The 14,755-nt window shown below is 48.0% G+C and overlaps 1 protein-coding gene across 1 annotated transcript; it reads left to right on the top strand.

The window, feature by feature from the left end:
- Nucleotides 1-779: 779 nt before the first annotated feature.
- Nucleotides 780-4,786, top strand: LOC124661172 (acyl transferase 9-like). The gene is made up of 2 exons (XM_047199028.1): nucleotides 780-1,232; nucleotides 3,723-4,786. Exons 1-2 carry the CDS (start codon nucleotides 810-812, stop codon nucleotides 4,563-4,565), a joined length of 1,266 nt encoding a protein of 421 aa, XP_047054984.1. The 5' UTR covers nucleotides 780-809; the 3' UTR covers nucleotides 4,566-4,786.
- The last annotated feature ends 9,969 nt before the right edge of the window (nucleotides 4,787-14,755 follow it).

The following is a 14,755-nucleotide window of genomic DNA, read 5'->3' as shown; positions in this document are numbered from 1 at the left end:
GTTGCACTACTTGGAGGAACTCGAAGTATGGGGAGAAATTTGGGGCTGAAAATTCTCCTTAGGTTTGGACCCCACACGAACACCGTGTGCGAATTCCCTTTGTTATACACCCCAAAATTTCCGGACTCCCTATAACCTGTTATGTAAGAGGTTTAAGCTTTTTTTAGTCTATTTTTTAGAAACACAGTACAAACGTAGACACTCACATACACACGCATACACTCACCCCTATGAACGCACACACGCACACCCTACCCCTATGAGCACCTCCGGAAGACTGAGCCAGCGGATTGAATCTTGAAATTGACGAAGTCACCACAGACGCCTCGATGTCGACGGGAACGTCGCCTCCCACTGAATGAATATTCGCCTTTTATGAGACACACAAATGTCAAAACTGAGGTTTAAACTCTAATGGGCTGGGGATACAACCATCCTCCTAACCACCCAATCTCAGGTTGGTTCTCAACTTTTTTTAGTCTTGTTTGTATCTAGTCTATTTTTAGTCTATTTTAAAATATTTAAATAATTTTATATTAATGAACAGAGGGAGAGTAATAGAGAACTGATGAATTTTGATCTTGCCGATCTTAAAAAATACGGGAGGATTTTAATCCTGCTTGCTTGATTTGTGTTTACTGTCCACATACGGCGAGGGCAACTACCGAAGTCGTTGGCCGTTGTCAACAACCTTCCCCAAGCCCAAAGTCAATAAACTGCACACACATCTCCCGCACCAAACTCAATCAACCACCTCGCTCCCGCGCCACACACACGCACGCATCCTCCGGCGATCCACCGCCTCCACCATGGCCCTCACCGTCACCAAGTCGCCTCCGGCCCTGATCCCGCCGGCGGGGCCCACCCCGGGCGGCTCCCTCCCGCTCTCCTCCATCGACAAGACCGCCGCCGTCCGCGTCTCCGTCGACTTCATCCAGGTCTTCCCCGCCGACGCGCCGCGGGACCAGGCTCCCCTGGTCGCCACCATGCGGGAGGGCTTTGCCAAGGCGCTCGTGCACTACTACCCCGTCGCCGGCCGCATCGCCGAGCCCGTCCAGGGGGAGCCCGTGGTCGAGTGCACCGGGGAAGGGGTGTGGTTCGTCGAGGCCGACGCCAGCTGCTCCCTCGAGGAGGCGCGCAACCTCGAGCGCCCGCTCTCCATCCCCAAGGAGGAGCTGCTCCCGCGCCCGCCCGCCCACGTCCGCCTCGAGGACACCGTGCTACTCGCGCAGGTCAGATTCGCTCGCCTGCCTGCCGCTTCACCTGCATTCCGTTGTTTGAACTACTTTGGAGCGCGATCCTGGTTTGGATCTGGGCCATGTGGTTTTGGATCTGTGGGGTGATCGCAGCTGGTGGCGAAGAACGTCGTTGACTAGGAAAGCTAGGAATGACACTGAATGGTAAATTGGCCGTAGCAATGGCGTGCAGAAACAGCTCTACACAACTGTTAGATTGGCATGTAGATCACAGTCCGCCGTTAACGAACATTCGACTTAGGGAAGTTCCCAACGTCCAGTCGAGGAAGTAATAATGGCCATGGATTGCTTGAGCTGATCTAAGCTGCTGCCCGCTGAGATCCATCGCCCCAGAGATCTCTGGCATGCTTCTCCTCAAAGTAGGTAGACAGTCCCTGTCAACTGTTGATTGTTGCTCTGCTATTCTTGCTGCCTACCTAATTGGCTTGCAGCAGATCCAGCCAGATTTCTAGCTTTCATCAGACTACCCACTTGACAAATGGACAGAAATAACAGTCTTCTTTAGCATTATGGGACAAGCAAATTGTACATACAGACATGCTTTTACTCCGAGCTGTGTCAATCTCAAGACTATGTAGTTTTACAACTGTCATTGTGCTTGGCCTAACCACAATTCGAATTTATTTTCCATTGACATGGAGTTATACTTACCCCATCAGTGCCCTATGAATCTTATGACGTGTACGTGTATCTAAACTAATTCTCATTAGTCAATTTTTGTATGGAGTGGAAAGTCCTATATCAGAGGGAAATGTACAATGTAGGCGGGTTTTTATTGTTGGTAAGAGCATCTCCAGTCGCGTCCCCCAAACCGTCCCCCAAACCGCGCCGGATTGAGCGTTTGGGGGACGTGTTTCGTTCGTGCCGCGTTTGGGGGACGTCGCTCCCCAGTCGCATCCCCTAAACAAAATTTCGCAAATTTTAAACTTAACTAGATTCGATTAGATTCGTCCAAACTTACATAGATTCGAACAAAATTTGACTAACTTTAAAACTAAACCTAATCTAGAACCACTTGCGGCGGCCGGAGGCGTCGTAGTACTGCTCGGAAGTTGTACATCTCGTCGGTGACGACCTCACCGCTTGACGCGCTCGTCGACGGGCTCGTCCACGGGCTCGTCCTTCACCAAGCCGCTTGGTCTGCCTCGCCGTCGTCGGTGAGGTCCACCAGCCGGCTTGCCGGAGTCGCGGATGGACATGGCGATCGCCGCGTCCAGGTTGCCCCTCCGAGGCGTCCTTGTCGTCCATGGACGCCAAGAACGCCGCCCGCAGCCCCGGGCAGTCCTCGGGGTCGTCGCTGCCGGCGATGAGCCGCTGCTGCCGCTCGTACTCCGCCGGCGGCCGCCGCCTGCGACGCTTCCTCCGGCTCCTCCTTCACCTCCGGCTTCGGGATGAGGAGGGCGCCGCCGCGCCTCCCTTGCTGCCGCCCGCTGCCGCTACCGCCACGCCTCGTGTTGACGGGCGTCGCCGGCTCCTCCTTGACCTCCCGTTTGGGAACGGTGTACGGCGCCGACCGGTACGACGAGGACGGCGTCGATCGCGTCGTCGTTGTCCTTGGCCGCCCATGTCGGATCCGCCCGCTCCTCGGCGGTGAGTTGAGCCCGACGGGCCTTGATGGCGTCCCACCATTGCTGCGTGCGCGGCTTCGGCGGCGGCGGAACGCCAATGCCGTTCACGGCCATCTTCCGGCCGCCGGCTGCGGCAGCCGCATGTCCGGCGGGACCGGATACCGGGCGTGGTACGGCGCCCACGCCTCGGCCACGGTGAGGCTGCCGCGGCCGAGCCGTTCGCCGCGGCGATCTTGCGGGAGGACGAGCTCGACATTTTTTGAGCGGCGAGGAGAGGATCCGGGAAGGGGAGGCGGCGGCGACGAGAAGGATTATGATGAGCGACGATAACCGGAGGGCGTCTTAAAACAGCGGCGGCAGCTGGGTGGTTGCACGCAATAACTCCGGCGCGGACGGCCACGCGGCCATGCACGACGAGACGCGTCCCTCGCGTCGCCCGGGAAAACAGGGACGCCATTAACGTCGCTTGACCAAAGGTAGGCGACGGGGTTTTAGCCTTCCGTGCCGCCGACGCGTCGGGCCCGCGTCGGTTGGCCTCGCGCTTCGTTGTGTCCGGCGTCCCCGGAGCGTCCCCGTGGGACGGGGACGGGCTCGGGGCGCCGGACACCGTATCGGGGCGCGCCGGACAAAAATGGGCTTTGGGGGACGCGGCTGGAACGCTTTTTTTGTCCGGCGCGCCCCAAATCGCTTTGGGGGACGGTTTGGGGGACGCGACTGGAGATGCTCTAAATACACTATTTGCTCAGATCATGTTGTTCCAGTACTTCCCTTCCAGAGTCTACTGAATGCTCTAAGTTAGCTAAGTTGTACATTGGTCATATGACCTATGACTAGTTAGTACTGAATTTACATGTGTGTAGTGTCTCGAATGATCGATATTTAATTTCCTTTTGTTTAGGTTACCAAGTTCACCTGTGGCGGATTTGCTGTGGGCATTTGCTTCAGTCACTTGGTGTTTGATGGGCAAGGGGCAGCCCAGTTTCTGAAGGCAGTTGGTGAGATGGCACGAGGTCTCCCTGAGCCGTCACTTAAGCCGATCTGGGAGCGTGATGCCATTCCCAACCCTCCTAAGCCACCTCTTGGACCACCACCGTCATTCACAGCGTTCAACTTTGAGAAACCAGTGGTGGAGATCTCTCTTGACAGCATCAAGCGTGTCAAGGATCAGGTTGCAAGTGAGACCAGCCAGAAATGCTCCACCTTCGATGTGGTCACCGCCATGATCTTCAAATGCCGTGCCTTGGCCATTGGCTTTGCACCCGACGCCGAGGTTCGCTTGGGTTTCGCGGCTGGCACACGCCACCTGCTGAACGACAAGCTGTCTTCGGTGGAAGGCTACTACGGGAACTGCGTGTACCCTGGTGGTCTCACCAAGACCAGTCAGGAAGTCAAGGAAGCGTCGCTAGTTGAGATCGTGACGGCGATCAGGGAAGCCAAGGACGCGCTGTCGACAAGGTTCCTTGACTGGATGAGCGGCGGCGCCAAGGAGAACCACTACAACGTGTCGCTGGACTACGGCACGCTCATCGTCACGGACTGGAGCCACGTTGGGTTCAACGAGGTGGACTATGGGTTCGGCGAGCCAGGCTACGTGTTCACCATGAACGACGACGTGAACATTGTGCCTTCCGTGGTCTACCTGAAGCCGCCCAAGCCGAAGCAGGGCATCAGGCTGGTGCTGCAGTGCGTGGAGGCGCAGCACTCTGCTGTGTTCAGCGAGGAGTTGCAGAGGCTTGCATAGAGCGTATGAGTGTGAATGTTTACGTCCATACTTTACAGGTGGGATTGGGAGGTGTTGTATTCTTTTTCTTTGTTGAATTGCTTCTTGCAGAGTTTGCTTCCAATAAATCAGGGGTTCGTCTGTTTCTGTACTTTGTACTGTTGTTATACTAGTGATGATGATCACCATGTTACATTATACATGTATTGACATTGTTGACACAACACTATTTCAGTGGAGAACAAGTGATTCCCACCTCAGTCTCTTGAGTTTGTAGCGTGTGGATCAGTTTTTCAAGTCGCACAACATCAGGCTTCAGAAACTTTGAACAACTGGCTGAGTGCGCTAAAAAAAAAAAAACGACTAAATAGAGCGTGAACGGAACAGGGATGCAAAACTAAGCAGTTAGCTAGTTTTCAGGTTCAGAAAGTAGTACAGGGCTATGTAAGATTTGCACTGAAGTCTCTTAGTTCACGATGGATGGATCAGGAAAATTAAAAACCAAGCAAGGATGCCAAAGAATTGGATAAAATCGTTACATCCAGAAGGCTTGGGTATCAAAACCGTCGCCATAGCCGAACACCTCGTAGGAGCGAGCAGGGCGGTGAGCCGTGACGACGAGCTCCCCGTCCTCGCCGTACTTGGCCTGGAACATGGTGAGGCGAAGCACGCTGGTGGTGTCGTTGACATCTAGGTGCTCCACGAGGCAGTACTCGCCGCGGTCGCCCATATACACGAGCCGAGCCTCGAGGCGCGTCCAGCCGGGCGGGTCCTGCCGGAACAGCGTCTCCTTGCTCACCTTCCACTCCGGCGGCTGCCGGCTCGCGCTGGCGGCGGACGTGACGCGGCACGCGCACAGGTGGCCGTCCGTGGTTTTCATGGTTTCCCACGTCAGATCCTCCGGAGTTTCGTCGTCGGGTTTGGCGCGGTGGAGGCCGACCCAGGCGTCAAGGTCGGCGTCGTAGTGTCCCTGGCCTCTGAACGGCAGCTCCCAGTCGCCGCGGCGCCTCCACTTGCCGCTCCCCGTGCCGTAGGTGAAGGTGCCCACGTCCACCCTCCACCCGCCGGCGGACACGAAGAGGGTGCGCCCGCGGGTGCCCCGGGGGTGGACCGCGTACGAGCTGATGCTCTGGGCGTCGAACGGGAGCTCGGGAGGGGTTTTGTTCCAGCTCCACGAGAAGCGCGGCGAGTTGGGCAAGGGCCGCCACTCATCCGCCGCCGCGTCATCTTCGCCGGCCCGCAGGCAGTGCAGGCCGCCTGGGAGCACCACTTCGCAGGCGGGGCACCTGAAGCTTTCGTTCGTATATGACTCGAACGCGTACAGCGTGTTCCCGATGGCCACGGCCCGGTCGCAGACTCCGTTGTTGCGTATTCCGTGGGGAAGAAGATCCGACGTGGCTAGCTCCGCTTTCCTGGTGTCGTAGACGGCGGTCGCGCCTTCATAGGACGTCGACGGTGGGGTTCCTCGGAGGTAGAAACCCGTGGCGACGATGCTGCTGCCCAGGGCAGCGAAGTGCATCGCTCTTGCGGTCTCTACGCGGACGGCGGGAGGCTCACGGAGCCGCTGCAGCAGGGTCCCCCCCGTAGATCCGGAGGAGTCGCCGTCGCCGTCGTCGTCCATGTCCAACTTGTGGATTTCGAATAGGTCCTGGTAGCCGGCAGCGAGCACCACGTAGAGATGTCGCTTTGTCGTCGCCGCCGGGCGATTCCGACCACCAGCTACCGATCCGTAGGATCTGGCCGGGACGTGCAGGGGAGAAAATCGAGTTATCAGTGACGATGCTGTTTGCTGCCAAGACCATACTAACGACGCCGACGGAGATCTGAAGGAGGCACTGGGGAACTGATGGATGAAGCGACGTAGATGGTGGGTAGGAGACGCGGAGGCCGGTCCATGAGAGGACGACAAGAGACGAATCGCTGGCCGCAGCCACGCCGCCGCCGTCATGGTCGCTTGTGCCGACGGATGAGACGTCGGCCGCCGTCACACAGCTAGCCACCGCGAAGGGAAGACGATAATTGCCGATCCGGGTCCTTTACATATAGCACGCGCGGGTGGACTCTGAGCCGTGCCGTCCCGATCGCGCACGGCCCGCATGTCCTGTTTTTTGCACGATGAGGCGGGCCTGTGGTCTACGCGACAATGGGCCTCCGAAAACAAACTCCACACATACGTTAGAGTCTAGGGTTTGTTCCGGCCATTCATTTCTTTCATTTTTTTCTTTAAGATTGGTGCGTCTATTTTGCATGGTTTAGTATCTACGGTCGGCTGTTCCAAAAATAATACGGTATAAGATTGTATCATGGAAAAAGAAATAGTTTGAACACCTTGAAAATTTGCTTGTTTCTTTTAGATTTTATTCTGTAATTGTTGGAAACAGTTCATATATCTCATGAAATGGTTGTGGCTTTGTCGTACTTCGACTGATAAACCGTGAACTTCTGACCAATTGCCTTGCTCGGTTAATGCCAAAGCAATTTTTCAGGCTTCGGTGTTGCCTATGCTTGGCAATGGTGAATCTTGTCTCTTCCTGAAAAGGTGGATCAACAATTAGAGCGTGGGCATGCTTGCCTCCGTACTTCTAAATTTTATGGACAAGCGTGCTTTGCGTACATGTACCATCACGTAAGGGCTAACTAACCATGATTGGGTGCATGCTATTTCTTCGGCCTCTAGGTTCCGGCCTTGGTGCAGTACCCCATCTCGTGAATGCGATTTTGGGGATCCATTTGGTGGATGGTATTATTGATTCATTCTTGTGGATTTGGACTGCCTCCAAATAATTCTCAGCCGAGTCGACCTACTTGGCCTTTTTTTAGGGTCGCACCTCGTGGCCGTGGCATGATCCAATTTGGAGGTGCAAGGCTTCCCTAAAATTCAAAATGTTTGCGTGGAAAGTGGCTGGAACCGGTGCTAGACTGGAGAAAAAAGGAGCCACTACCTATCAAATGTTGATTCATGCGCTTTATGTTCGAAACACTCCGATACCATCGATCATCTACTCTTTTAATACCCTTACTCTAGGACTGTTTGGTTCGAGGTCCTTAAGCGGCTGAATCATGCATCCCTTCTTGCGACAAGTGTGGATTTTCTCCTTGAGTGGTGGTCGCGTGTGCCTTCCGAAAGAGCATAGGGTCTTCATGTGTGGTTTTGGTAATTAATGACAATCTCTATGGACTAATGTTTGCATTGAGTCATATTTTGTAGGGTTTGTCCATAGGCAATGCTTGAAGCATATGTTGGCTTCAAGGTTGCAATAAGAAAAAATTGATGAAGAATATGTCTTGAAGAAGAAGATTAACTGATCTCTCATGTGTATCTTCAATACATCAACATGATGAAGAATGAAGTGCAAGTTCAAGATAAGCATCTAGAAGAGATCATAGGCTTGAAGCTTTCCATTCTTATTGTGATCATGGATATGTGAAGACATGCCCAAAGAAGAGGCTCTCTCATAGGAGTATGGGGGAGCAATTTGCAAGTCTTCAACAAGCTAGTGTAATCAAGAAAGGTGTTCCATCTTGAGATAGACAAGATCGTCATCATCAACCTGAAGTGGAATATGCGCAAGGAAAAGGTAGGATATTGGTAGGGTTTGTTTCTTACAGATATCGTGGTGTTAGTTGTGAGACCGGGTTATAGGATAGATAGTCGTACTATCAAGAGGGGCTCTCAAGTGAGTAACTTCATCGTATCGTTTGGAGAGAGCTCAAACCTTTGCATCATTGACATCATCTTTCTTGGTTCTTATTTGGTTCTTATTCATGAGAGAATTTAGATCTTGTATTAATCTCCATGACAATATCTAGTTCATCGAAAAGGGATTTCATATGCATTCTCTATTGCGTTTTCGATATTGGTGGTTTTACCGGTTTCTCTTTTATAGATAGGAAAAACATTTATTAAATTGTTTCTATCTTACCTTGCTGGAATATGATGTTTCTATGCATATTGTTGTAGTGCTTGTTGTTGTGATTTCAACGAGCCCAAGATCATCGAAATCGGAGTCCGGATGCAAAAGTTTTTGAAGTTTTCGTATCGGAATATTTGGACATTTCACGGGGCGGAAGTTCCGATCTTCGGGGCCGGTAGTACCGGTCAAGTTCCGCCCAACTTCTCGAAATAGCATTTTTTTCTTGCAGTAACATGCTGTGAGCCGAATGTCATTTCCGGAAGTAAGGCCGGTATTATCGGGGGGAGGTAGTACCGCCCCAAATGACCGGAAGTTCCGGTAATTACGAGTTTTATGCATAACGGGCAGATTTATGTTGCCCTATTTAAGGGGGTCTTCTTTCCCAAAGTTCCTTACCCATTTGAGCTTGGTTTTGCCCCATTGTTGACATTCTTTGAGCTTGCTATCTCCCTCTCCCTCCCATGAATCTTGCATCTATTTGAGAGAAAGATAGAGGAGATCTAGATCTACATCTTCACCAATCAAATCCATCTCTTTGTGAGGGGAATCCACTAAATCTAGACCTTGAAGAAATTTGGTATTCCTCCTCTTATTTGTTCTTCCTCTCTTATTCTCCCAATAGCTTTTGTAGCTTTGTTGGAATTTGAGAGAGAAGGATTTGAGCATCTTTGTGGTGTTCTATTTGGTGCATCGGGTTGAGTTCTCCGCGGTGATACGTGGAGGTGAAAGTTCGTGAGATATACACTTCGGGAGCTTGTTCCTCTTAGGTCCTTGGACCCTAGATGGCTTAGTGGTTTTTGTGGTGTTTTTTATCCTCCAATTAAATTATGGAGATTGCCTCAAGTTTGTAGCTTTGTGGCATAGTGGTGTTGTTGGGGCCTCCAATTAAGTTGTGTAGAATTCTCAAGTGCGGGTTCGGTGACAACCCGCAAGGTCCCATAGTGGATCGAGAACTTTCCTTTTGGTGGGAAGGCTCGAGGAGAATACGGTGAGGCGTTTGTGGCGTTTGGTGTGCTTTGTCCTCCACACCGCTCCAACGCAGAGTAGCAGTCGTAAGAGTGTGAACTTCGGGATACATCATTGTCTCCGCGTCACCTCTGTTATTTCTATACCCGATCTATTTACTTGTGAACTCTACTTTGTGATAGCCTTTGTGCTTGAAGTTATATATCTTGCTATCACATAGTTGTTTGTATTGCTTAGTACATATTATTGGTTCACATAGGTGAACCCTAGTTATATTGGTTGCGTGCTTAGTAAATTAAACACTAGTTTTATTTTGCATTTATTAAGCCATAATTATAAAGTTTTAAACCGCCTATTCACCTCCCCTTTAGGCGGCATCCGTGTCCTTTCAACTGCTACTTGGCTGGCTAAGCTGCAGTGGAAAGTGCCCTCCCTCTTCCTACTTATCATCATGTCCATATGAATTGAGCGCCACAATCAAATCTTCAAGAACAAGAGCGGGACAGAAGCCTTTCTCCTTGATGTGATTGTGAAAGAGAAGGATTGGTGGAAACTGGTGGGTTTTTTAGTAGTTCACTTAGCCTAAGTTGGCTTCGGCCCTGTGTGTTGTGAGAGTGGACTTTGTATTTGGTTTTCATTTGCTTATAAAAAACGCGTGTTCCTAATTTTTTTTTAAAAATATAATATACTTCCTCCGCTAAAAATTTGCTCAACTTTATTTAGATACGGATGTATTTGTACATCCGTATCTATATATATATCCGTATCTAGAAAAAGTTACGCAGTTTTTTCAAGGAACAAAAGGAGTATATTGTACCGATTGTGTTCTCCCTTCCATGTATACCATCAATTTGTCGCTATTGCAGAAACTTCTCATCTGCTATACTAGCATGTGCCTAACATCAATTTTATTTTTTTAACGGGGATATGGTCCGAAGACCCTAGAAGCTGCATATATTGACCAAGCTGTGGTTACATTTTACATCAAATCCCCTGCAGTCAGTTTTTTTTATAAGGACTATACTTTTATAGAAGGAACCCTAGAAAAAATTGGTAAAAGACATCGGGTCCTTCAAATTATGCACCGCTTCTGACAGATCTCGCCGTCGAGTAGCTCCGCCGCGAAGAGGACGCCGACGTCGGGGATGAACCAGTTGGTTCGGCGTCTGATGTCTACGCACGCTTCTATTCCTGTAGACAGTGTTGGGCCTCCAATAGCAGAGGTTTGTAGAACAGCAGCAAGTTTCCCTTAAGTGAATCACCCAAGGTTTATCGAACTCGTGGAGGTAGAGGTCAAAGATATCCCTCTCAAGCAACCCTGCAATTAAGATACAAGAAGTCTCTTGTGTCCCCAGCACACCTAATACACTTGTCAGATGTATAGGTGCACTAGTTCGGCGAAGAGATAGTGAAATACAAGTAATATGGATGATTATAAGTAGTAATTGCAATCTGAAATAAAAATGGCAGCAAGCGAACATGTAGCGGAACTTGTTGGAAATGGTGTTTCAATGCTTAGAAACAAGGCCTAGGGATCATACTTTCACTAGTGGACACTCTCAACAATGATCACATAACAATTAGATAACTTCTCTTCACTTGTGCTACTCTGAATTACTCTCCTATTGGAATCACTAATCATCACGTAGTGGCTACGAAAGCTCCACTCAAAGTTCATCAAGTACTTGAAAAACACCACTCATAGGGATATCCTCATCAAATCATAATCCAAGATAATACCGTTGCAATTTAGACCGAGTACTAACATAGCATACACACTGTCAACAATAGCTATGAAAGGGGGAATAGATCACATCAATACTATCATAGTAATAGTTAACTTCATAATCCACAAGAGATTACAATCATAACCTACGCCAAGTACTACATGATGCACACAATGTCCTCTTTACATCATGGAGGAGGAATAGACTACTTTAATAACATCACTAGAGTAGCACATAGATTAATAGTGATACAAAGCTCATGATCACATAAAGATCACACCATGGGAGAGAGAGATGAACCACATAGCTACCGGTAGAGCCCTCAGCCTCGGGGAGAACTACTCCCTCCTCATCATGGGAGACAGCAACGGCGATTAAGATGGCGGTGGTGTCGATGGAGATGACTCCGGGGGCAATTCCCCGTCCCGGCGGTGTGCCGGAATAGAGACTTCTGTCCCCCGAAACTTGTCTTCGCGATGGCGGCGGCTACGGAACTCTTCGTGGAATATCGTCGATTCCCTTAGGGTTTTCACGACGGACAGAATATATAGGCGAAAGGGCGGAGTCGGAGGAGCCAGGGGGTGGCCTCCCCACCTGGTGGCGAGGCTAGGGAGGGGCGCGCGCCTAGGTATGGTGTGGGGCCCCCTTGGCCCCCCTCCGACACTTCTCTGGCTCTCTGGGTCCGTCTCGGTAAAATAGAAGGTTTGGCTTTTGTTTCGTCCAATTCCGAGAATATTTCCTGTGTAGGATTTCTGAAACCAAAAACAGCAGAAAACAGGAACCGGCGCTTCGGCATCTTGTTAATAGGTTAGTACCGGAAAATGCATCAAAATGATATAAAGTGTATATAAAACATGTGAGTATTGTCATAAAACTAGCATGGAACATAAGAAATTATAGATACGTTTGAGACGTATCAAGCATCCCCAAGCTTAGTTCCTACTCGCCCTCGAGTAGGTAAACGATAACAAGGATAATTTCTGAAGTGACATGCTACTATCATAATCTTGATCAATACTATTGTAAAGCATATGAGCTGAATGAAGTGATTCAAAGCAATGGTAAAGATAATGACTAAACAACTGAATCATATAGCAAAGACTTTTCATGAATAGTACTTTCAAGACAAGCATCAATAAGTCTTGCATAAGAGTTAACTCATAAAGCAATAGATTCTTAATAGAAGGTTTTGAAGCAACACAAAGGAAGATTTAAGTTTCAGCAGTTGCTTTCAACTTTCAACATGTATATCTCATGGATAATTGTCAACACAAAGTAATATGATGAGTGCAATAAGTAAGTATATAAGAATCAATGCAACAGTTGACACAAGTGTTTGCTTCTAAGATGGAAAGAAGTAAGTAAACTGACTCAACATAAAGTAAAAGAAAGGCCCTTCGCAGAGGGAAGCAGGGATTACTCATGTGCTAGAGCTTTTTATTTTGAAAACATGGAAACAATTTTGTCAACGGTAGTAATAATTCATATGTGTTATGCATAAAACATCCTATAAGTTGCAAGCCTCATGCATCAAATGCCAATAGTGCTTGCACCTTGTCCTAATTAGCTCGGATTTCCATGGATTATCATTGCATTACATATGTTTCAACCAAGTGTCACAAAGGGGTACCTCTATGCCACCTGTACAAAGGTCCAAGGAGATAAATCGCATTTGATTTATCGATTTTGATAGATCTCAACTTGAGGACATCCATACCGGGACAACATAGAAAACAGATAATGGACTCCTCTCTAATGCTTTAAGCATTCAACAACAGATAATATTCTCATAAGAGATTTGAGGATTAAAGTCCAAGCTGAAACTTCCACCATGATACATGGCTTTGGTTGGCGGCCCAATGTTCTTCTCTAACAATATGCATACTCAAACCATTCAACTCATGGCAAATCTCCCTTACTTCAGACAAGACGAACATGCATAGCAACTCACATGATATTCAACAAAGGTGTAACAGTTGATGGCGTCCCCATAAACATGGTTACCGCTCAACAAGCAACTTATAAGAAATAAGATACATAAGCGACATATTCATTACCACAATAGTTTTTAGGCTACTTTCCCATGAGCTATGTATTGCAAAGACAAGGAATGAAATTTTTAAAGGTAGCACGCAAGCAATTTACTTGGAATGGCAGAAAAATACCACATAGTAGGTAGTTATGGTGGACACAAATGGCATAAGTTTTGGCTCAAGGTTTTGGACGAGAAGCATTCCCTCTCAGTACAAGGCTTTGGCTAGCAAGGTTGTTTGAAGCAAACACAAGTATGAACCGGTACAATAAAACTTACATAAGAACATATTGCAAGCATTATAAGACTCTACAATGTCTTCCTTGTTGTTCAAACACTTTTACCAGAAAATATCTAGACTTTAGAGAGACCAATCATGCAAACCAAATTTCAACAAGCTCTACGGTAGTTCTCCACTAATAGGTTTAAACTACATGATGCAAGAGCTTAAACATGATCTACTTGAGAGCTCAAAACAATTGCCAAGTATCAAATTATTCAAGACAATATACCAATTACCACATGAAGCATTTTTTGTTTCCAACCAAATAGCAATAAATGCAGCAGCTTTTAACTTTTGCCATGAACATTAAAAGTAAAACTAAGAACACTAGTGTTCAATATGAAAAAGCGGAGCGTGTCTCTCTCCCACACAAGCATGATAGGATCCAATTTATTCAGAGAGCTAAGATAACAAAACGAAAATAAAATCACACAGACGCTCCAAGTAAAGCACATAAGATGTGACGGAATAAAAATATAGTTTCACTAGAGGTGACCTGATAAGTTGTTGATGAAGAAGGGGATGCCTTGGGCATCCCCAAGCTTAGACTTTTCACTCTTCTTGATCATATCATATCATCTTCCTCTCTTGATCCTTGAAAACTTCCTTCACACCAAACTCAAAACAATCTCATTAGAGGGTTAGTGCATAATCAAAAATTCACATGTTCAGCAAGGACATAATCATTCCCAACACTTCTGGACATTACCCAAGGTTACTGAAATTTAATGGAGCAAAGAAACCCGCTCAAACACAGTAAAAGAGGCAATGCGAAATAAAAGGCAGAATCTGTCAAAATAGAACAGTCCGTAAAGACAATTTTTTTAGAGGCACTTAACTTGCTCAGATGAAAAAGCTCAAATTGAATGAAAGTTGCGTACATATCTGAGGATTACTCATGAATTTTTACAGAATGTTTAGACTCTCCTACAGAGAGGTCAACTCAAATTCGTGACAGCTAAAAATCTGTTTCTGCGCAGAAATCCAAATCTAGTATCAACTTTACTATCAAAGACTTTACTTGGCACAACAATGCAATAAAATAAAGATAAGGAGAGGTTGCTACAGTAGTAACAACTTCCAAGACACAACAAAACAGTAGCGAAATAAAAACATGGGTTATCTTCCAAGAAGTGCTTTCTTTATAGCCATTAAGATGGGCTCAGTAATTTTAATGATGCTCTCGCAAGTAATAAGAGTTGAAGCAAAAGAGAGCATCAAAAAGCAAGTATGAAACAAATTTAAGCCTAACCCGCTTCCTATGCATAGGAATCTTGTACACAAATAAA

This window comes from Lolium rigidum, chromosome 6 (assembly GCF_022539505.1).
Source record: "Lolium rigidum isolate FL_2022 chromosome 6, APGP_CSIRO_Lrig_0.1, whole genome shotgun sequence".
Taxonomy (NCBI): Eukaryota; Viridiplantae; Streptophyta; class Magnoliopsida; order Poales; family Poaceae; genus Lolium; species Lolium rigidum.
The sequence above is the reverse complement of the archived record's forward strand: the minus strand, read 5'-3'. Positions and strand labels throughout refer to the sequence as shown.

What these genes read in the sequence shown, in the direction of transcription:
- LOC124661172 (XM_047199028.1), top strand. Translation starts at nt 810, where the DNA reads ATGGCCCTCACCGTCACCAAGTCGCCTCCGGCCCTGATCCCGCCGGCG. An exon ending in ACACCGTGCTACTCGCGCAG is followed by an intron (nt 1,233 to 3,722) that starts GTCAGATTCGCT and finishes CCTTTTGTTTAG; the next exon opens with GTTACCAAGTTCACCTGTGG.